Source organism: Sorghum bicolor, chromosome 1 (genome assembly GCF_000003195.3).
Source record: "Sorghum bicolor cultivar BTx623 chromosome 1, Sorghum_bicolor_NCBIv3, whole genome shotgun sequence".
Taxonomy (NCBI): Eukaryota; Viridiplantae; Streptophyta; class Magnoliopsida; order Poales; family Poaceae; genus Sorghum; species Sorghum bicolor.
The window spans coordinates 10,986,589-11,008,358 of NC_012870.2; the positions used below are offsets into that span (position 1 = coordinate 10,986,589).

Sequence of the window (21,770 nt, forward strand, 5' to 3'; positions counted from 1 at the left end):
TACAAAAATACACCACCATCTCTACAACATCGAAATATCTACGAAATACACCTTGATAGCAAATTTATTTGGACTTGTGGATGTTAATCTCTTTTTAAGAAAATGTAGTTGAAATTAATTTAGTTTGAATTAGGACAAAACTAATATAATGGATGGTCTGTTTTTTTCTTTGAAACGGGATGGACTGTTTTTTTGTTAGATGGAAGACAAGTCACGGCAAGTCTAGGCTTGCCAAAATCACAAAAAAAAAAACACATATAAAAGAGCAAAGGAAGAATTTCCTCACTTTCGTATAGCTGCCCCTTTTCCTTTTCTTTTGTTTTTTTTTGGCTGTCTTGTACATTTCTCGTCCTTTCTAATAAATTAGCTCAACAGAGCTTTGGTCGACTTTTCGAGAGAAACATACAAGAAACACACTTGGCAACAGACTATTAGGAACCAAAAGCCTCACTGGCTAATAAACAGAGCTGATGCACCTAAGATGACGACCTACTGAATCCTGGACACCAGCGTGACCAGCATGGCCTCACATCGATTGAAGTCGAAGATGCCCAGTTTACTCTAACTGCACTACTGCAGACAAAGCATAGACACTGGAGAGGCACCTTTGTTGCAAGACAAACTCTCATACACCATCGCGACTTGTGTAGTCCCCTCATTGTTCTGAGCCTGAACCGACACATGGAAGCGACTCATGGCCACCAAACTACCATCCATACAGTTATCAGTTAAAAGTAATTCGCACGATTCCTTTCAACAGCAACGACATCCTCTGTGACATGAAGAAATTGATGATTCCCATTCCGATAGCTCTAGCCAGTGTTGCGGGACATCTGATTTTGGCTGTGGCAAAACATTCACGACAATTCCATACTGAGATGCCAGGATCACTCGTCATCATCTCCGGTCTTCTGCTTCTTCCATTTGTAAGCAGCTTCTAGGATCTTCAGGTTTGGTGCTAGAGCAACTTCATCCGGGAAAATGTAATCTATATACTCCTCATATCTGAAGGATTAAGCAAATGTCATGTCAGTACATATATTTCCATTGCTCCAGAAAACAAAAGGAAAATGACATATTGCAAACTTTTCGATAGAGAAGTGCTAAAAGGGAAAAGTGAGTAAAGAGCGTACGCTATAGTGGAGCCATCTTCTGTAGGGATTGGTCTCTTCCGCTTGACTTTTCTTGGCGCCTTCTTTTGCACTAAGCTGACATCCCCAAGATCACCAAAGCTCACCTCCTTATTAAGCCATTCTTCAAGAAGCATAGCTCTTTCCTCCTTCAACTCTGGGGCACTGGTTCTGAAGTAGTCAAATGCCCTTTCAAAGATAGCTGATCATCAAAACACAAGGTGTTATTTTTAGTCTGCAACGAGTCAATAAATGCAAAAACATATATGGTTGGACAATTTAAGATTGATCTCTAACTCAATATTTACCTCTACATTTTTGGACCCGCTCCATCTGCTGTTCCTGATAACCAACTTCATTCTTTTTCTCCTCGCCTTCACTGTCTTCACTGCCCAAGCCAGCAGAGGCCTCAAACTCAGCATAACTGATCCATACCTTCAAATGTTTTGTCCTATCAAGCAGTCTCTCATATAGTTGCCTTGTCCTCTCAAATTCATTTTCATCAATTTCAAACTGCAAGTACTCCTGTGAGTTAAAGAGCACAACATGAGTTGGTAAGCATCCAAATGAGTTTATCGACAGCGTAAGAAAGACTAAATGATTTTTCAGAATGTCTCAAATGCTAAAGCGATATGGACTAATGCTGCATAAAGTAGATCAATAGATTTGCAGAACTTTTAAATGACACCTAATAAAAATCATACAGCATCAAAATGCATTTTAGGACAGATATTTCAAGCAACTACTCAGCAAAGCTGGCAAAGTCAGCAATTCAAAAGGGCCTTTAATTCCCTTGCTACCCTTGGCGCTTGGTCCCTGCGGAACCATCACAAGAAGTGTGTGTTTGATTTATGGTGTGTCTCCACATTTGGAGAGGGCTTTTTTGCTCCCTTGTGAGGAGTTTCACTTGTGTGTTCTGACTCGAGTATTTTGTACCTCTGCCATTTTTTCATAGTTTTTACTAGGGCCTGCACAGCGCAATTATATGGCAAGGCACTCGTGGGCGGTTACAACAAAGTGACACCACATTGAAGACCAGGAAAAGTTGTTTTTTTAAGGAACAGGAGGGGCTTGCGCCCCTACTGAGATTTATTGAAAAGGAAAAAGCAGAGCAAATATTACAAAGCAAGGCTAGAGTTTAGCCAACCAGGGAAAGTTGTTACAGGCGTTTACGGCCTGTGTCACCGCCTGGCTAGGCGTTCTATGCCTCTGGAGCCTACTAGCCTACTAGGAGCCGCATGCTTCATGTTCTGTTCCATTCATGGATGGAACAAGAGCATATACTAGTAAGAGTGAGTTGCAGCATTACAGATGCACTGTGGTTAATGGATCTTAAACAAGCTCTTAAGATTATCAGCTAATTTTAAAAGCGTGTCCATTGTAGGTCGGGGCTCCTTCATAGACTCTTCATGATGTATCATATATTCTCCAATAAGAGTATACATAAGAGTCTTTGCATTGTACGTGCCCTTAGGCTTGATAGAGGTCATGTCTTGCTATAGAAAAGGAGCATATGTTAGTGTGAGTGGGTTTGTGTGTTGTTACTTGTTAGAGCTCTTCCCCCAATTTTTTCTTCTTAATATAATTGTACACAGCTCTCCTGCATGTTCGAGAAAAAAAATCGAACAACTATGTTCCACCCTCCTAGAAACTGAGGCAGACAAATCCAACAGAAAACAACAGCACAGGTGTTTTCACTTCAGTTACTTGCACTGCAATCTGACTTAGAACTTTGCTAAGGTATTATAAACACCAAGTAGTAAGGCTACTGAAGAGTCCAAGAAAACTAAGCAAAATTGCACATTAACTTACAAACTACAGCATCCTAGGCAAGCATGTGTAAGATTATAAAATGCAATTAAAATAAAACAATTCATAATTAAATAAACAAAGGAATTCCAAGAATGATATAGCAGAGAAAAGTACTTTCATAAATTATCTCTTATAACACAGATTTCAATGTAGAAGCATTGATGAAATTATATTTTATAAACCACACCTTATGATGTCTTTATGTCTAGTAATGGATATAGTACGAAAGGAGAAGATATCTAAACCCTAAATTTGACGGTACAAAAGTTGTGCCAAGAAAAAAAATCTGGTTCAGGAACAGTAAAAATGAAATATAAAATACCATTTTAGCTTGAGACACAAACTAATTTTAGGACATTCGAGCCAATGTACAGACCTCCAAAATCCAAGAAAGGTCAAAGTCTCCAATAAGCATATTGTGCAGTTAACCATCATGGCATTGATATAGGAATGAATATGATCAACTAATATCTTACAAAGGTTTTCACGTTTGAACAAAGCATAGTCAGATTCAATACTTTCCTGTTCAATTAGAATACTGCCAAGAGAAGTGTTGAGTTTAGGCTACAAGTCCGAAAGACCGAAACAATAATGGGCAACAATCAAACAGCCCAATGAAATTTGCGAAAATTCACCACCATGGGAAAGGCATACAGAGAACAGGGGCTAAAATACAGGACACTAAAAACACAAGCGCACAACAAAGAAATGTTTCCACAGGCCTGAATGGTTCCACGAACTTTCAGCAGAGATACAATAGGTAACATTGCAAATCAGAGATCTGTACAGCAACTTATTCGTATCTGAAGGATGGTGCCTCTTAAAGGCATCTAACGAGCAATGAACTGTTCACTAGAAATGAGCTCTGGTGATTTTAGTAACTAGGGCAACATAATAGCTATTTACAACATCATTTATAATACTAGATCAGTTGGTTTAGGAATAAAAAAAACGCATCTACTATACATCACTATACAAACCATATAATGTATATCATGCATTCATGCATAAGCTAAGAATACAACAGCAACTCTGCAAGAGAGCATACCTTCCACAGAACCTCTGGTGTATCAAGGGCTGGCTGTGCAATAGCAAGTTCATATATTGATCGAGCACGATCAGTCTCACTAAGGTTCTTCTCCAATTCGGCATACTTCCTCCAGGCATAACAGTTTGCTGGGGACCATTCAATATATTTCTCATAAAGAGTCCTACAACGGTCAAAGTTGCCCAGATAAAGCTCAATTTCAATATATTTCTTGAATATCTTGCCCTTTGGGGCCATTCCAATTGCATTTCCAAGAATTTGTCTTGCAGCCTTCAGATTTTTCTGCCTTATCTCAAACTGGGCCGCCATGAGCCACATCTTTGCGAACGTGAATTTCTTGTGAGGAATCAGCCTCAGGCATTCCTTGTAAACCTCCCTGGTCCGTTCCATGTCTTGTGCGTCTAGCTCCTCATAAAGTGCATAGTTAATCCAGAGGTATATGTACCTCTGCCAATATCGCTTCTCCTCTGCAGGGGGCACATTGGCAATGGCCCTCTCATACACCTCCCTGATCCTGTCTTTATTCCCAACACTTTCCTCCAGCCTGATATAATCAAACCATGAGTCGTAGTTTAGTGGGTTCTTCCTAACCTCATCCTCGTACTGAAATCTCCTCTTTCCCACAATGGCATCTTCAATTCCCTCGCGGTCACCAAACTGCTTCTCAAATGCCAGAAACTTCCTATACAGTTCCTCAGCACGACCCTTGGGCACCCTGTCCAGAGCATACTTGTACATTGCACGCGCACGCTCGACCTCACGGCACCTCTCCTCAAACTCTGCAAATGCCACAAATAACACTTCAGCATCCTCATCATCCGCAAGCAGGTCTGCTGCACGCTCATACACCCGCCGTGCCCGCTCGACCTCGCCACGCTTCATCTCAAACTTAGCATAGCGGATGAAGGTATCTGGCCTTGGGTGCTCAGCCACAAACCGCTCGTAGATAGCCCTGGCACGCTCGACCTCCCCGTACCGCAGCTCAAACTTGATGTAAGAATTCCAGCCGGCAGTGTCAGGCCGCCAAGACATCCAGCGCTCGAACACCTGGCGGGCATTGGCGACCGCACCAAGCAGCTCCTCCATGTGGATGTACTTGTACCAGAGCTGGTCCACCCGGGGGAGGAGCGACACCGCTCGGTCCCAGACATTCCGGGCGTGGTTGACGAACCGGTTCCGCATCTCGAACTCGGCATACTTGAGCCAGAGCGTGTGGTCGCGGTGGGCGACGTCGAGCGCGCGCTCGTAGACGGACCGGGCGCGCGCGAAGTCCCGCTGCTGCTCCTCCCACCGCGCGTACTTGACCCAGGCCGAGACGCTCCACCGCACGCGGCGGATGACGTCCTCGAACTCCTTGCGCTTGCGGAGGCGGTAGTCGGAGAGCTCGTGCGGGTCGGTGATCTTCTGCTTGGGCGGGCGGATCTCGGGCTCCTGCCGCTCCCGGGCCTCCCGGAGGATCTGCTCGGCCGTGATCTGGATCGGCGCGGGGGTCTTGTTCTTCACCCGCGTGGCGCGGGGCAGCTTGACCTCGGTGTCGCGCTTGGTGAGGAAGCCGAGGCTGGGGTCGGAGGCGGACGGCGCCTTCGCGGGATCCCCGCCGCCGGCGCCGGCGCCGCCCCGCGTGGTGAGCGCCATGGCGGTATTAGGGTTAAGGTTTGGGTTTTTTGGGGCGGCGGCGGCGGAGGAGGAGGAGCCGGGGAGAGTAACGGGATTGGGGATTGGGAGGGAGAACACTCAGAACAGGCTGCTGGGTCGGGGGGCCTTCCGTTCCACGGCCACCGGGCGGAGCAGCGAGAGAGGCGCCCGACCAACTGGATAAAACAAAAGCCTTGTTTAGTTCGTAAAAATTTTCAAGATTTCCCGTCACATCGAATCTTTGGTCGCATGCATGGAGCATTAAATAAAGATAAAAATAAAAACTAATTACACAGTTTACCTAAAATTTGTGAGATGTATCTTTTGAGCCTAGTTACTCCGTGATTGGACAATGTTTGTCAAATAAAAACGAAAGTGCTACAGTAGCCAAAAAGCCAAAATTTTGCGAACTAAACAAGGCTAAAATAGCTTTCGCCGTTGGCACCGTAGGCCTATAAGGCCCAACCCAGAAAGACACGTAAATCCTCCGGCTGAAAATGGGTTTCCATTCGATTCTCAGGTTGGTTTCCATTCGATTGAAAATGGGTTGGCAACACCGCAACAGTAGGAGTAAATCCTAATGGCTCTCGTTTTCACATTGCTGAAGTTCTTCATGTGATTGGGATTGGATTAATGTGAACAAGAATATGATCATCTAGCTAGGCTTTTTCAGGCTCTCCACGCTATAGTACTGGAGGAGTCAAAGCCAAAGGAGCCACAAATTGTTACTTTTTTTTGTGTTTAGACAGATAACTTATGTAAATTGTGGCCTAATTCAATAAGGATTTAAATGACAACGAATAATGCATCCGTGGACACTCAAGTGCTCAACAACTCCAAAACTACCTTCTTTATGGATAATATGTCAGAATCAGGAGAAATGCACTAGGGGATGATCATAGTTGTCCTTTAGTCTAAATCCAATGATGCTTATAAATTGAAAGGTGTCTCTTAAATGGTACCTGAGTGGTGGACAACACTTAAAACTCTTGAACCAAGAAATAATTTGAAAATTATAAATCTAAGGGCATATTGGTATTTCATCCTCGTATCCAACAACTGTACCAAGAGGGTGATTTTCCTTGTTCTTTTGTAATGACATCTCTCTCCCCTTTGATGACGTTGCCAATCTTTTATGTGCATCATTTTTTATGCTGATTATATAGAGATCATCATCCAAATCACTCACATGGTTGATGGTATTCAAATCACTCACATGGTTGATGGTACGGCATTTTTTGGATTTTTGTCCAATTACTTACTCTTGTTTCTTCCAAAAGTAATTCTCATATTAATATTGTTGTTTTCTTCTACTTCTATTGCCTTATAAAGATTTGGGTAAAAGGTCCACTCTTAACAAAAGATTATGATTCGAGTAGGTGAGCTCTGGAAAGTAGCAACACCTGAAAAATGATATGGTACAATTGATATGTGTACCAACATAACAAGTTGAGGTCAGTAACTCAATATTCACTGGGTTGTTTACCTGATCTGCTATAGCATATATCAATTCCAAATTATAGGTCACTCCCAAGAGTATCCTAGCTTTGACAAAATTATAGAAAAATGTACCAACATATATAGTATTAGTTAGTTTCACTAAACTTATCGCACATAAGAGGAGGTTGGTTTTCCATAGTAGGAGGATAAATCCCGACGCCTCTCGTTCTCATAGCGAAGTTCCTGATGTGGAGTGGAACTTGGACATGAATAATGTAACCAGAGGGTTAGTTTGGATACCAATAAATCTCTATGTCTAGATGGAGATCACTAGAGTAAAAGAGAAAGATGATGGTAACATTTAGGTTTCATGCCTAAAATTTTATCTTCTATATTTTCCTAGAATGTTGTCAATCCATTTGGTTTCCATTGCCTCCATACTCCTTGTAAAGTAACCCATAGAAATATGCACTTTGACAATGGATCAAGTCTGAGTAGGAGGCATGTGAGTTATGGCGTGGAAAATGACCCTTAATGACAAGTGACGAGCGATTGCACAGTTCGTGTTTGGCTACTTGCTACACTCTATAGTAATGAACGAGTTAGTATGGCCTAACTGTTCAAGGTACTCTAGGAGTACTCCCTACCCTTAAGTAAAAACAAAATAGCCACTTGTCCTAAATCAGAGAAAATGAAACAACATCTTTATAGAAATTAATAGTGGACCTGAAGTGATATGATACTATATGTAGTTTCTAGAAACTGGGTCTAACTTAGAAACCATGTCTACGCGAGATCCAAGACATGAAGTGATATGATTAGTGGAGAATGGAGAGAGAATGAATGTGATTGGATAACAAATTATTGTATAGAAACTATCCATTGAAACCATAGTTTCTATACATAGTGTCTATAGAAATTAATAGGTATAGAAACTATATGTAGTTTCTAGCATTGGGAATGCCCTAAGGAGCTAAAATGCACTCAAAAGAGTTGATGGACCCAAATGATATTCCTCCAGAATGAATAGACCTATGAACATTTTACTCAATTTTCTATGAATTATATATTGATAGTAGATTTATTATTTGTACTTATAGATGTTAATGTACTTTTTTTATTAAACTATAGAATAATTTGATTTAGAATAAAACTAAAGCAACATATAATTTAGAATGCTAAACAATTTTACTAAAATTAAAAGGAGAAGCAAGAAGACAACAATTCATAGCAAGCCTAGAATTGCCAAACAAACACACATAAAAAATAGAAAAGGTTTACACGAAACAAACTTCAAGAGACACTAGTGGTAACTTTTTCTAGCGGTTATACAACTATAGCAGCGCTATGACATATAATGTTTTTATAAAAAAATATATAAAAACATCCATAATTGATGAAAAGAAAACATGGTAAATATGAATTTTGATGAACACAATTATGTTTCTATAAATCTAGGTAACATTACTAAATACCAATATGATATTACAACATGATTCATGAAAGCGTAGTTGTACAAAATATTATATTAGTAGCAAATGATAACTGATAATCTAGTCTGAGATAGAGTTCTGAGAGTCGGCCCGAAAAGATTTGTCACTCAAGCTCTGTCAACTTTCACCACTATAGTGTTACTGTTTCAAACATTAACTATGCAACTTAGCGGCGCTATAATGGTGAAAGTTGTCATACCGGCAAAAATATAAATAGCTTAGCGTCAAACCTGTCCAGCCGTTATAGTCCGCTATTTTTTCTTTGATACAAACCAAAAGCTTCAGTGGCAAATAAAAAAATACTGCAAGCGACTAAAGATGGTTATTTGCTTTGTAAGATCCACCGTTTGGGTCCTTCCATGACAACAAGTAGCAAAAAAAAAAAAGCATGAAGGGCCGTTATTTCACCCGATGCTTATTCAGTTTTGGTCTCCTACAAAGGAATCATGGAGAGGCACTCTTGCACGAACCATGCATCATGACATTTTTTTTAGTCGCGCTGATAATCAAATGGGTTCGTTCTTCATCACTGTTCTGAGCCTAAAACTCTAGATTGGATCACATGGCTACACCTGAATTCTGGAGCTGCAACTAATGAAGCGCCAACAGGAGGTTCAGATCCCAACATAAGTGGTTGATCGGACTGCCCATGTTTACTCCTGCTGGTCTTTTTTTTAGAGAAGGCGAAAAGTTGGATTCAAATGTATTTTGCGAGTGTCGACATTTTAATTGTTCCTAGATCTTGTAACTCTTGTGCCAACGAGTTAGCAAAACTTGGCTTCAGTACAACGAGTTAGATCTTGTCTGATCGGTTGCACCTTTTTGCACATCTGTCTCTGTCTGTGCTCCCCTGATGTAGTGGGTGTTCTGCTCCATCCACAGTCGCCATTTTGCCAAGATAGGGGAGCAAACAAACTGTCCATTCCGTGACGATGTTGTCTTGACCAAGGCCCTCTCAACCTTGGCAGCCTGTGTCGTCATTGGCAAAGGCTGAGTTGAGTGCACTGTGAACTCTGTCCCAGACTTCTCTCGTGTACCTATAGCTGATGACTAATGGTGATCGTTTTGGTTCTGCCTCTTGGTTACACAGATGGTTAAGGGCTCTAGCTTCAAGTCCATGGCATTCCTGTTGGTCTGCCGTCCAAAGCCTTCAGCAACAGGCGAGCCAAAGAAAAAAAAATCTTAACCATACCCGTAGAACAGAAGATAAATCTGCAATTTTAGAATGGACGAGGTAGAAAACAGCCACTTTACACAAAGTGAAAATTGTTTGTCAAGTTACCTAATTCAACAGAGTATCATATTGCAATGAAGAATACTCCAAAATTACTTCTCTTTTGTTCCCTGGAAAGTAACAGGACCAAATCATACTATCAAAATATCCATAGGAGCAAACCTAGGAATCATTTGAACGAAGTTGCTGTTAAAATAGAATTAGCCTATAATATCCTTGCCGGTTAATTAAAGAATGTTGAGGTTCCTTGTCTCCGCACCACTGCCAACCCAACAGGCAACCGCATGCCTTCAAATCCCGTGATGGAGGCTAGCTACCGTACGACGTGATTGTCAGTAGCCGGGGGGCTTCTGTTCCACGGCTACCTGGTGGACGCAAGTGGTACCCAGACCAACCGGCCAATATCGCTTTCGCGAGCATCCTCGGCCATGGTAAGACCTATTGGTCAAGTCATGCTAGCTAGGCTCAAACCAGAAAGGCAACAATCAGATGCCGCTGCCTCCATTTCATTCCTCTCGACAAACATTGCAAGGCAGAAGCAGGTTGGCTTCTATACAATTAGAACTGGGTTGGTGACAGTACAAGGATAAATCCTGACGCCTCTCATTCTCACATTGGTGAAGTTCCTAATGTGATGTGGATTGGAGTCATGTGGAGAAGAGTATGTAACCAAAGGACCAATTTGGTTATCGATAAATTTGGATGAAGACCACTAGAGCAAAAGAGAAAGATATCTGGGTTTTGTACCTAAATTTCACCTTCTATATTTTCCTAGAATATATGCCAATCCATTTGCCTTCTATTGTTGCTCCTTATAAAGAGTAGAAGAACTCGAGGAATATTCGCTTTGATAGTGGATCAGTCCGAGTAGGAGGCAAGTGAGTTATGGTGGAAGAATTGCCATTACTGAGAAGTGATTGCACATTCAGTATATGTAGGATACTTACTAGTTCCCTATAGAGATGAACGAGTTAGGTCTAACCAACCAACCTACTCTGGAAGTGAAAAGTCACTAGTCCCAGTCACCAGTTACAAATAAAAGCCACACCCACACTACACAAGACACCATCTGGAACGTCTAGAAAGAAAAGAACAGGAGAATTTTCTTCAACTCACCTGAGACGGCGCTGTAGGTGACTGCAAGAACAAAAGAAGATATCCTACAGTGGAGGAGGGCCCAAATTTGGAGCGTATAATCGTTTTTAGTGTTATTGTATTTTGTTTCTCAATCCCCCAGATCAAGGTTGGGAGGAGGGGGAACTGCTGTACATAAACTCCTTTTCCAATCTTAATTGAAAGGCAGAGCTCTTGCCAGTTCACTTTCAAAAAATATTACAAGCCAGCTGCCTAGACTTGTAGATTAATTATAGAAAAAATGTACCAGCATTTACAATATCAAATAGTTTTATTAATTTTTCTAGGAATGATTATACTTTGATAGTAGATTAATTTTGTACTTGTAGATGCTAACATACTTTTTGTTATAAAACATCAGAGTTGTTTGACTCAGGACAGAGCTAAAGCGGCATATAATCTGGAATGCCAAACTATTTTATTTAAAGGAGAAGCAAGAAGACAACAATTCATGGCAAGTCTAGACTTGACAAACAAAAAGTACTCACATAATAAAGAATAGAGAAAAGGTTTACAAGAAAGAAACAACACAACATATCAGTACCAGTAGGAACCAAAAGCTTCAGTGGCAAATAAACATAGCCACCGCCCACCGGTGACTGAAGATAACGATTGCCAGGAGGATCCACTAGTTTCGTTTCTTCCATAACATACAGTGGCGCAAAAGCATGGAGTCGCTATTACACCAAACATCTATCCAGTTTCAAGCTCCAACATACAAATCACGGAGAGGATTGGACGACAAACTCTCGTACACCATGCATCACAATATGTTTTTAGACATACTCTCATACTGCTTGACAAAGATGATCGATCGCATTGTGATGGTGACAATCAGATGGGTTGGTTCTTCATAATCACTATGTTTTCTAAGCGTGGAACTCTAGATTGGCGGCTATGCCGCGACTAGTTTTGGAGTCCGGATCGAGCTGCAACTATAAGGAAGCACCAAAAGGAGGTCTAGATCTAGAGCCCAACACAAGCAGCTTATCGGTCGATCTACCCATGTTTATTCACGAACCAACTCCTCACAACGCTTACTCTAGTCTCATTCTCCACCATTGGCTTAGAAACTAAGTCCTGCTAGGCCCTGTTAGAAACCGAACGGCACTGAACAGCGGCGAGCAGCAGCAAGTGGAGAGAATGAACAAGAACGCAATGAGTTTTTTTTGTGCTGCCTGAAAGCGCAGCTTTTCTGATCTTTTTCTTCTCCTTTTATTCAACAGAGAGTACAACTAGCGATGCCCACCACGGCGCGCGTCCATCCCCACGCACCGCGAACGCCGGACGTGACTGCATGCCAATGCACGTGGCGAGAGCGATTCTCACGCCACGGTTCCTACGCGCGCGGCTTGCCACAATCTAGAGAAAAGTAGCGCTTGTTTGGGAAAAGGAATATGCAAAGATAAAAAATAGCGCTAGGCTTAACTAACAGGCTCAACCGAGAAAAGTACACAATCAGAAGGGTTGTGTCATATCTGTTCTTAGCAACAATTCCTTGTTTGGATGTAGGTTGCTTTCCCGTAGGGGGATAAATCCCTCAATGCCTCTCATTCTCAAGTTCCTGATGTGGATACCGATAGATCTCTATATTAGGATGAAGATCACTAGAGTGAAAGAGAAAGATGATGCCAGCATTCAGGTTTGGTCCCTAAATTTCACTTTCTATACTTTCTGGTTTCGTAGAGTCTTGCCTATGCATCCGGCTTCCATTGTCTCCATGCTCCATCTGCTCCTTATAAAGAACTAGAGAACTCAGAAAAGGTGCAGTTTGGACAGTGGATCGGTTGAGTAGGAGACATGTGAGTTATGATAGAAAATAGCCTTTACTGAGAAGTGATTGCGCTTTCATTGTGTCTCGTCCCAAAATACATGTCGTTTGGCAGGGCTTCTCTAGAGGAATCAAAGCCGGAGCTAAAGAAAAGCCTTGCCAAATAGACCCTCTGTATCGTAAATGTTAATATATATTTTTTTAAAAAATAAAGTCCACCACTGGTCCCTAAACTTGTACCATTGTGTCATCCCGGTTCATAAACTCGCAAATTGATGGTTTAGGTTCTTGAACTTGTTCGTCTGTGTCATCTCGGACTCTAAACTTCTTCAACTATATGTTATCCCGGTCCCTAAACTTAGAAATCACCCATTTAAGTCTTCAAATTTGTTCAGTTGTGTCATCCCGGTCCCTGAACTTGGTTTTGAGTCTCATCTGGGTCAAAATAAAGCGATTTAAAAACTCTATATCAAAAATAATTCATAGCTTTTTCATATGAACTCTGAATAAAGACAAAATTTATATCAAAGTTGTAGCCCTCAACGCGATCTACAACTTTATAGTTGAAAAGTTTTTTTTGAAGTCATTTAGTGTCACAAAATTTAATTTTAAACTTTAAATTTTAAAATCTATAAACTTATAACAAAACATTTCGGGATCCTAAATGATTTTAATTTAAAAACTTTTCAACTACAAAGTTGTAGATTGGGTTGCAGACTACAATTTTAATATAAAGTTTATCTTTATTTGAGTTCATATGAAAAAGTTATGAGTTATTTTCGATATAGAGTTTTATATTCACCCTATTTTGATCCAGATGAGACTTAAAAACAAGTTTAGGAACCGGAATGACACAACTGAATAAGTTTGAGGATCTATATGGGAGATTTTTTAAGTTTAGAGACCACAATGACACAGTCGAATAAGTTTAGATACCCAAATAATCATTTTGCAAGTTTAGAGATCGGAATGGCACACCTCAGTAAGGCAGTAATGGACTTTACTCTTTTTTTAAAATATCTAAGAGAACTACGTCCCTTTTGTATTAAAGTAGGATCGATCAAAGGTGTCTAGCGATCGAGCCAACGCCCTAGATCAGCAGTTAGCCCAAGAGTGCTAATACAGCGTTAAAAGACTTAGGCCCTGTTTGATTGGCTTTGGTAAACTTTACCGTCCGTTATATCGAATGTTTAGACACATACATAGAATACTAAATATAAATTATTTATAAAATTAAAAACATAGTTAAAGAGTTATTTGTGAGACGAATTTTTTGAGCCTAATTAGTCTATAATTAGACACTAATTATCAAATAAGACAAAAATATTATAGTAGCTATTAAACTTTAATAACTCAACCAAACACCCCCTTACACAGACACTAAACTACCGATGCAAGTCCGTGAGTTCCCGCTCTGGCCCATTGCTATGCACCTCTGCCTCGTGTCTGATGGGTTGCACCTTTCTCTGCACCTTGCACGTCTGTCTGTGCTCCTCTGAAACAGCGGGCATTCTGCTTCTCCCACACTTGCCAAAGGTACAACAAACTGTCCATTCCACGGCGATGCTGTCGTGACCAATAAGGCCCTCTCAAACGTCTCCATCATTGGCACACAAAATGACAGCCCATTGCCACTGGCAAAGGCTAGTTGAACGCGCTGTCAACTCTCTCTCCCAAACTTCTCTCGTGTAGCTGTAGTTGTAGCTGTAGCTGCGCGCTGTGATCGTTTCTGTTCTGCCTCTTGGTTACACAGATGGTAAAAGGCTCTGGCTTAACTCCATGGCGTCCCCGTCGGTTCTGCAGTCCAAAGCCTTGGGCGAAAAGCGACCCAAAGGAAAATCAATCTTAACCCATAGAACAGAACTAAATCAATTGGCATTTTGCCATTATATTCTGGAATGGACGAGGTAGAAAACAGTTCGTCTAGTTACGTCATTCAGTAGCGTATCAAATTCCATGCGGAGATTCCACTGCCTGCCACCGCCGCGGCACCGGCAACCCAACCGCGCTTGCCTTCAGTTCCGATCCCGGAGCTTTTTACCTGTATGCTATTATGAAAGATCGACCAAACCAGAAAGCCACTAAAAAGTTGTTTCGCACCGTTATATCCAACTTCATCTTCGGCTATACCCGTGTGCCATTCCGTCCATTTTGAAGTCTAACGGCAGTTAAGTGGCCTGGCAATAGACTTGAATGCCCCTGGGCTACTTGGTCTCGACAACAAAATTTTTTTGTCCCCAGTGCCACTGACTGCCAATTTTGGATACCGCTATGAACGAGCCAATCAAAATACCGTGTGCCACTAACGGCCTATTTTGGATACTACCATGATAAATGCAGGATATGGTGTATGGTTAAAATACCGTGTGTCAAATTTTCGTGTATATTTAATGCTCCATAAATACGTCTAAAGATTCGATTTGATGGAAAATTTGAAAAATTTTGTAAATTTTTTTGAACTAAATAAGACCTTAATCTGGGTGCCCTAAAAGTTAGGTGAGCCTCTGCGGTTTTCAAAATTTTTTTGGAAAATTGACACTGTAGTATTTTTGCTTGTATTTGACAAATATTGTCCAATCATAGGCTAACTAGGCTCAAAAGATTCGTCTTGTCAATTCCGACCAAACTGTGTAATTATTTTTTATTTTCGTCTATATTTAATATTCTATGTATATGTCTAAAAATTTGATGTGATGAAGAATCTGAAAAATTTTGCAAAATTTGTTGGGAACTAAACAAAGCCCTGATCTCTGGCACTGAAATTGGCAAGACATCCCGTCCGATGCATGGGAAAGCAGCGGCACGCCGGCACCTGCTGTCTAATTATGAATTTTTTTGTTTGTTTTTTTCGTATTGCTACGCCAAACCAGCAAAACAAAAGGTCACAGATCTGATGTTACCTAAACTAAAAAAGTTTTAGCCGTTAAACTGTATGATTAGTTTTTATTTTTATCTATATTTAATGCTTCATGCATGTGCCGCAAGATTCGATGTGACAGAGAATCTTGATTTTTTTTTGGTTTTCAGGGTGAACTAAACAAGACCATAAAATAAAAAAATGAATAATGCACGAAAAAAAGAAAGAGAAAAAATAAAAAATAAAAATAAAAATCATTAGCATAATGAAAAATCACACGAAACAAAAAAAGAATAAAATTAAAAAATCAAGATTAGAAATAAAATGTTAAAACGGAAAGAAAAGAAAAGAAAAAAAATAAATAAAAGAAACATAAAATGGAAATTAATATAATAATAATAATCACTTAAAACAAAAAAGAAATGTAAATAAAAATAAAAATATAAACGAAGAGGAAAATAAAGAAATGAGAACAATAACAAAAATGGAAAACAAAAGAAAGCCGATCCCGCGACATGAAACACGAAAAGAAAAAAATAGATAAAAAAAGAAAAGAAAAGTTAAATAAAGAAAGGATAAGAAAAAAAAAAGAAAAGTAACGTACTCACCTGAATGTCGTCGACTCCCTCGCCTCGGAGGAACAGCGCCTGCGGAAAGCAGCACGAGAACGGCCTCCGCGTGGGGGTTATGGACTCAGGGGTAAGAGGGACATTTTTCTACATGGGACCCACGTGTCTGATCTTTTGAACGTCGATCTTTTGAACGTCACAAAACAAACGGAACTGAGACGGAATGACACACGGGTATAGTCGAAGATGAAGTTGGTCACAGCGGTACGAAACAACTTTTTAGTGGTCTGCTGGTTTGGTCAATCTTTCATAATGGCATACAGGTAAAAAGCTCCCGATCCCCTGTCAGTGTCAGCTGGTCGGGTGCACGACGGCCGCATCCTCGCTGATCCTCTGCAGCGGCGTGGCCCCGCGCCTCTTGACAGGCGGTGCGCCGCTGGCGGTGGCGGCGTCTTCCTTATTCCCGCCGCTTCCAACAGAGGCCGCCGCGGCGCGCCGGGGCTGCATGGCGCGCACGAGGTCCCGCAGGTCCTCCTCGGAGTGCCGGCTGCCGCCGACGCCGAAGACCCTCGACGACGTCGGCCGGCCCACGCCGGCCCTCCTGGGGCTCGCCGCCGCGAGCAGCCTGTCGAGGCCCCTGAGCCCGCGGACGTAGAGGTCGCGGGCGCCGCGCAGCGCGCGCATGGCCGCGCTCGGCTTGCGGCCGCGGTGTTCGCCCATGCCCACGCACGGACGGCGGCAGAGAAGGATCTATATGGCACGATGGACGGCCTCACGGCCGGCGGTCCGGGGCTTCGAATCGTCGACGGACGCGGGTTGTAGGCGTTGCTCTGGGTTGCACGTATAGTTTATATCACCGTGAGAGCTGAGGATATTGAAATGAAGGTGTGGATGCGCACGCAAGGGACGCGAATTGGGGCTTTTGTCATCATCTTTGAAGTTTTTGTTTTCGATGTGTTTTTGTAAGCAAGGACGACATCTTTACAGTTGGGGTGTTGTATGGTTTTTAGTTAGTTAAGCCTTGTTTAGTTCACAAAAAATTTCAAGATTCCCCGTCACATCGAATCTTTGGTCGCATGCATGGAGCATTAAATATAGACGAAAATAAAAACTAACTGCACAGTTTACCTGTAATTTGTAAGATAAATCTCTTGAGCCTAGTTACTCTGTGATTGGACAATGTCTGTCAAATAAAAACGAAATGCTACAGTACCCAAAAACAAAAAATTTTGCGAACTAAACAAGGCTTTAGTTTACGAACTTATGATGAAGCTAGGGGGAGGAATGTTGGGCAGTCACAATCGGCTTGCATGGTCGAGCAAGAAACACGGAGATTTGGATCGAGAGAACTATAAATTAGGGTTGTACACGAGGTCGACAGCCATGGATTGAATTGAACTAGTAAGGGCACTACCAATACAGAAACTATCATAGTTTCTATATAATGTCATTTAAGCATTTTTACTGATGTGGCAAGGTAATTATTGAAGAGAGAGAGCAAAAATCATAGAAACCGGGTCTAACTTAGAAATCATGCCTACGTGAGATCCAAGACATAAAGTGATATGATTGGTTGAGAATGGAGAGAGAATGAATGTGATTGGATAACAAATTATTGTATAGATATTATCCATTGGGACCATAGTTTCTATACATAGTGTCTATAGAAATTAATAGGTATAGAAATTATATGTAGTTTCTAGCATTGGAAGTGCCCTAATAGTGTACTCCCTCGCTCCTTAAAAATTAGGGTTCACTGATTTATTGTGAGAGGAAACACTGCTGGCTGGCAGAAAAAATACGACTATAAAATAAATGAACGGAGCCACCGAAAAACAACTTTTATTAAATACTCCCTCTATCCCTTTTTAATTGTCGCTGTTGGTGTGTGTGCCACAAGTTTGACTCGATTTGTAGAAAATACGTGCAATATTTGTATCTTCAAATAAATTTGTTAAAAAACTAGATTCAAAGATCTTTCTAATGATACTAATTATGTATTATAAATATTAATATTTTTTAATATATAATTGCCGGCAGTTGTGTTTCGGAAAGCGCAAGCAACAATTAAAAAGGGACGGAGGGAGTATATATTAAAAAATATTAATATTTATGGTACATAATTAGTATTATTAGAAAAAATTTTGAATTTTTTGTTTAATAAATTCATTTGAAAATACAAATATTGTACGTATTTTCTAGAGATTAAGTTAAATTTGTGACATGCACACCAACGACTACGGTTAAATAAGGACGGAGGGAATGCTATCTTAAATAGAAGAGAAGAGCAAGTGATGACTTTTTTTTGGTACTTTGTGCCCTATTTCTCAATACTGATATTGAGGTATCTTGATGCTTAAGGAAATTGGAGCTTTTGAGCGCTGTTTGTGTCAACATTCACTTTCATTGAGAAATTAATAGGCAACTGTGGTGGATCTAGGATTTTAATCATGGGGGTACGAACGAAAACGATATAGTTTATCGATATGAACATAACATAACTAGATCACTAAATGGTGATAAAATAGTTGTGAATATAGAGTGTTAAGGTTGTTATATAAGCTAAGTATACTAGCAATTATGTATAATAATGTATTATACATGTATATATTATTAAAGAGTATACATATTAAATGTTTTTCAAAAACATTTGGGCGGACAGCTGTCCCCCCATGCTACTACTCTAGAACCGCCCATGGCAGCATTGGCGGACCTAGGCCTAAGGCCACTAGGGCCAAGGCCCTAGTCATGATCCATATAATCTACATATACTTTAATAATTATCAGAATTCATCCCAACAACTTTCAACCAGACCAGGTAGATAAAAAACGCCGACGCCTCTCTCGTTGTCTCGTCCTAGTCTTGCGTCTCAACCCTCTTGCTCTGATGCTCGCGCACTCACGTCGCCGCTCGTAGTGGGTGCCGTCGCTTGCTAGTGCCTCATTGTGCTGTAGTCCTACGAGCAGGTGTCCGCCAGCGCCTATCAGCTGATGAACCCATCCCTGCGCCGTGGGCACAAAATACTGCCTCATCTAATGATGTACGGGTCATCGTCAAATAAGGAGATGAGCGTGAAATATAGGGGCCGTGTTTAGTTCCCTTGCGAAAACCTTTTAGGTTACTGTAGCACTTCGTTTGTATGTGGAAATTATTGTCTAATTATGGACTAACTAGGCTCAAAAGATTCGTCTCATAAATTACAGGCAAACTTGTAATTAGTTATTTTTTTATCTATATTTAATGTTGTATGCATGTGCCGCAAGATTTGATGTGATGAAGAATCTTAAAAAGTTTTTAGTTTTAAGAGGAACTAAACAAGACCTGCGATTCATGTATGCGTAGGTTGCAGGACCACACATATATAAAAATTATGGTGTAGTTTTCAACCTTTCGCTAGGAGAATTTGGCCCTAGTCTTGAGCGAATCCTGGGTCCGCCACTGCATGGCAGGAGGTGGGTTTTTCTTCCAATACTACGTGTGACTTTCGGACCGGCGACCAGGAATATTAGGATTATACTGCAAGTTCACTGGTTACCACGCCTTAAGCTCGTCAATCTCTATGGTTGGTGGCCGAAGGAAAAGGAGCTGAGGTTGGCGTGGCTGACCAGGAGTTGGAGAACCTGCACGCCGCTGCGTAGTCAGGCGCTCAGCACGGACGAAAGCCGGGAGGGGAGTGTGTACCAGTTCATTCTTCTTTCTGTTTATTAGGTGAAGGAGACTGAAAACTGGTTAAGGCCTTGTTTAGTTCACCCTGAAAATCAAAAAGTTTTCAAGATTTACCGTCACATCGAATCTTGTGGCACATGCATGAAACATTAAATATAGACGAAAACAAAAACTAATTATACAGTTTAGCTGTAAATCACGAGATGAATTTTTTTATCCTAGTTAGTCCATGAATGAATAATATTTGTCACAAACAAACGAAAGTGCTACAGTACCGAAAACTTTTCACTTTTCGGAACTAAACAAGGCCTAATTTCAGTGGATCGGATTGCAGTCCTAGACATTTTATGATGTGATGATTGATAGAAATATTCTGTGTTTAGGATCGACTAGCAGTAGATCTAGACGGGTACGATCTTTAAATTGTAAACAACAGAGTACAAGCCCTACACAAGATCTAGTTCGATAACAGGAAATACAAGTAAATAGATCGAGATTAATAGGATTAGACCGTCTATGGAAGTAGGAGCTGCAGGGCCGGCTGAGGTCGATCCCGAGGCCATCACTTCGCTGGCGGAGTGGATCTTCTTCGACGTCGGTGGTGGCAGTGATGCGGACGTCGAGGCGGCGCAGATCCGGCGTCGGTGAGTGTTCCCGTCGCTGGCTGCGCTCCCTGGATCGGTTAGGGTTTCTAGGGTTTGGATGTCGGTGGGGAGGAGTGGTCACTGCTCAACACGTGAACAGTGCCGCCGGCCACCACCTCTTATTTATAGCGCAGTGCGACGGGGGCCCACCAACCATATAGGGTTGGGCGCCCCCGATCAGGGCGCGAGACAAGGCCCAATAAGGCCGTTGGGCTATATTGGTGGGAGATCAAACCAACATTCTCCCCCTTGATCTCACTCTATTCTTTGTCTGTATTCTTTCTTTTGAAACTCTTTTACCTTATTTATTTCATCACAAATTAGTGCATAGAACTGCGTCATCATCACGGTCTATCGCCGATAGACTTGACAGCTACAAATACACTTCTCTGATCTGAAACAAATTCTGTTATTCTTTGGGCCTCTTTGTCCAGGAATCATAGGCTTTCCCTTAAACCCATGCCGGCTACGTGTTCTCTAAACACGCTGGGTGGTAAGCCTTTAGTAAGCGGATCCGCAAGCATCTTTTCAGTGCTTATATGCTCAAGCTTTATGACATGATCCCGGATCTTATCTTTCACAACATAGTACTTTATGTCAATGTGTTTGGCAGCACCACTTGACCTATTGTTGTGTGCATATTCTACTGCTGGATTATTATCGCAGTATAACTGTAGTGGTTTTGAGATGTTGTCAACCACTCTCAAACCGGGTATGAACTTCTTTAACCAGTTCACCTGCCCCGACGCCTCAAAACATGCTACAAATTCGGCATACATTGTGGACGATGTAGTGACCGTCTGTAATTTACTTTTCCACGATATGGCTCCATTCGCGAGAGTAAATACATAGCCTGACGTGGACTTTCTGTTATCTCCCGCATAATCTGAATCTGAATATCCTACTATCTGTAGGGAATCTGATCTTCTGTATGTAAGCATGAGGCTCTTTGTTCCTTGCAAATAACGCAGGACCTTCTTTACTAATTTCCAGTGTTCCACACCTGGATTACTCTGAAATCTGCCAAGCAACCCGGTAACAAAAGCTAAGTCAGGACGAGTACATACTTGAGCGTACTGTAAACTTCCAACAGCCGAAGCATATGGAACTGATCTCATCTGATTGAGCTCATACTCATTCTTGGGACACTGAAAATCCCCATATCTGTCGCCCTTGACTATCGGTGCAGGTGATGCACTACATTTGTGCATATTGTATCTCTCTAGAACTTTTTCTATATATGCTTTCTGTGATAATCCCAATACCCCCTTCTTTCTATCTCGGTGAATCTCTATGCCCAAAACATATGATGCTTCACCAAGATCTTTCATGTCAA

At 41.4% G+C, this 21,770-nt stretch overlaps 1 protein-coding gene and 1 long non-coding RNA gene across 2 annotated transcripts; one reads left to right on the plus strand and one right to left on the minus strand.

Annotated features, from left to right (window-relative positions):
- LOC8054178 (crooked neck-like protein 1) lies at positions 259-5,775 on the minus strand. Its single transcript, XM_002466631.2, has 4 exons — positions 3,991-5,775; positions 1,439-1,655; positions 1,134-1,332; positions 259-1,005 (listed from the first exon to the last, which is right to left on the minus strand). Exons 1-4 carry the CDS (start codon positions 5,623-5,625, stop codon positions 888-890), a joined length of 2,169 nt encoding a protein of 722 aa, XP_002466676.1. The 5' UTR covers positions 5,626-5,775; the 3' UTR covers positions 259-887.
- LOC110431884 lies at positions 12,378-15,671 on the plus strand. The gene is made up of 2 exons (XR_002449363.1): positions 12,378-12,568; positions 15,439-15,671. It is a non-coding gene; the product is annotated as an uncharacterized LOC110431884 (long non-coding RNA).

What these genes read in the sequence shown, in the direction of transcription:
- LOC8054178 (XM_002466631.2), bottom strand. Translation starts at nt 5,625, where the DNA reads ATGGCGCTCACCACGCGGGGCGGCGCCGGCGCCGGCGGCGGGGATCCC. An exon ending in CACCAGAGGTTCTGTGGAAG is followed by an intron (nt 1,656 to 3,990) that starts GTATGCTCTCTT and finishes TTTAACTCACAG; the next exon opens with GAGTACTTGCAGTTTGAAAT. An exon ending in GCGGGTCCAAAAATGTAGAG is followed by an intron (nt 1,333 to 1,438) that starts GTAAATATTGAG and finishes TTTGATGATCAG; the next exon opens with CTATCTTTGAAAGGGCATTT.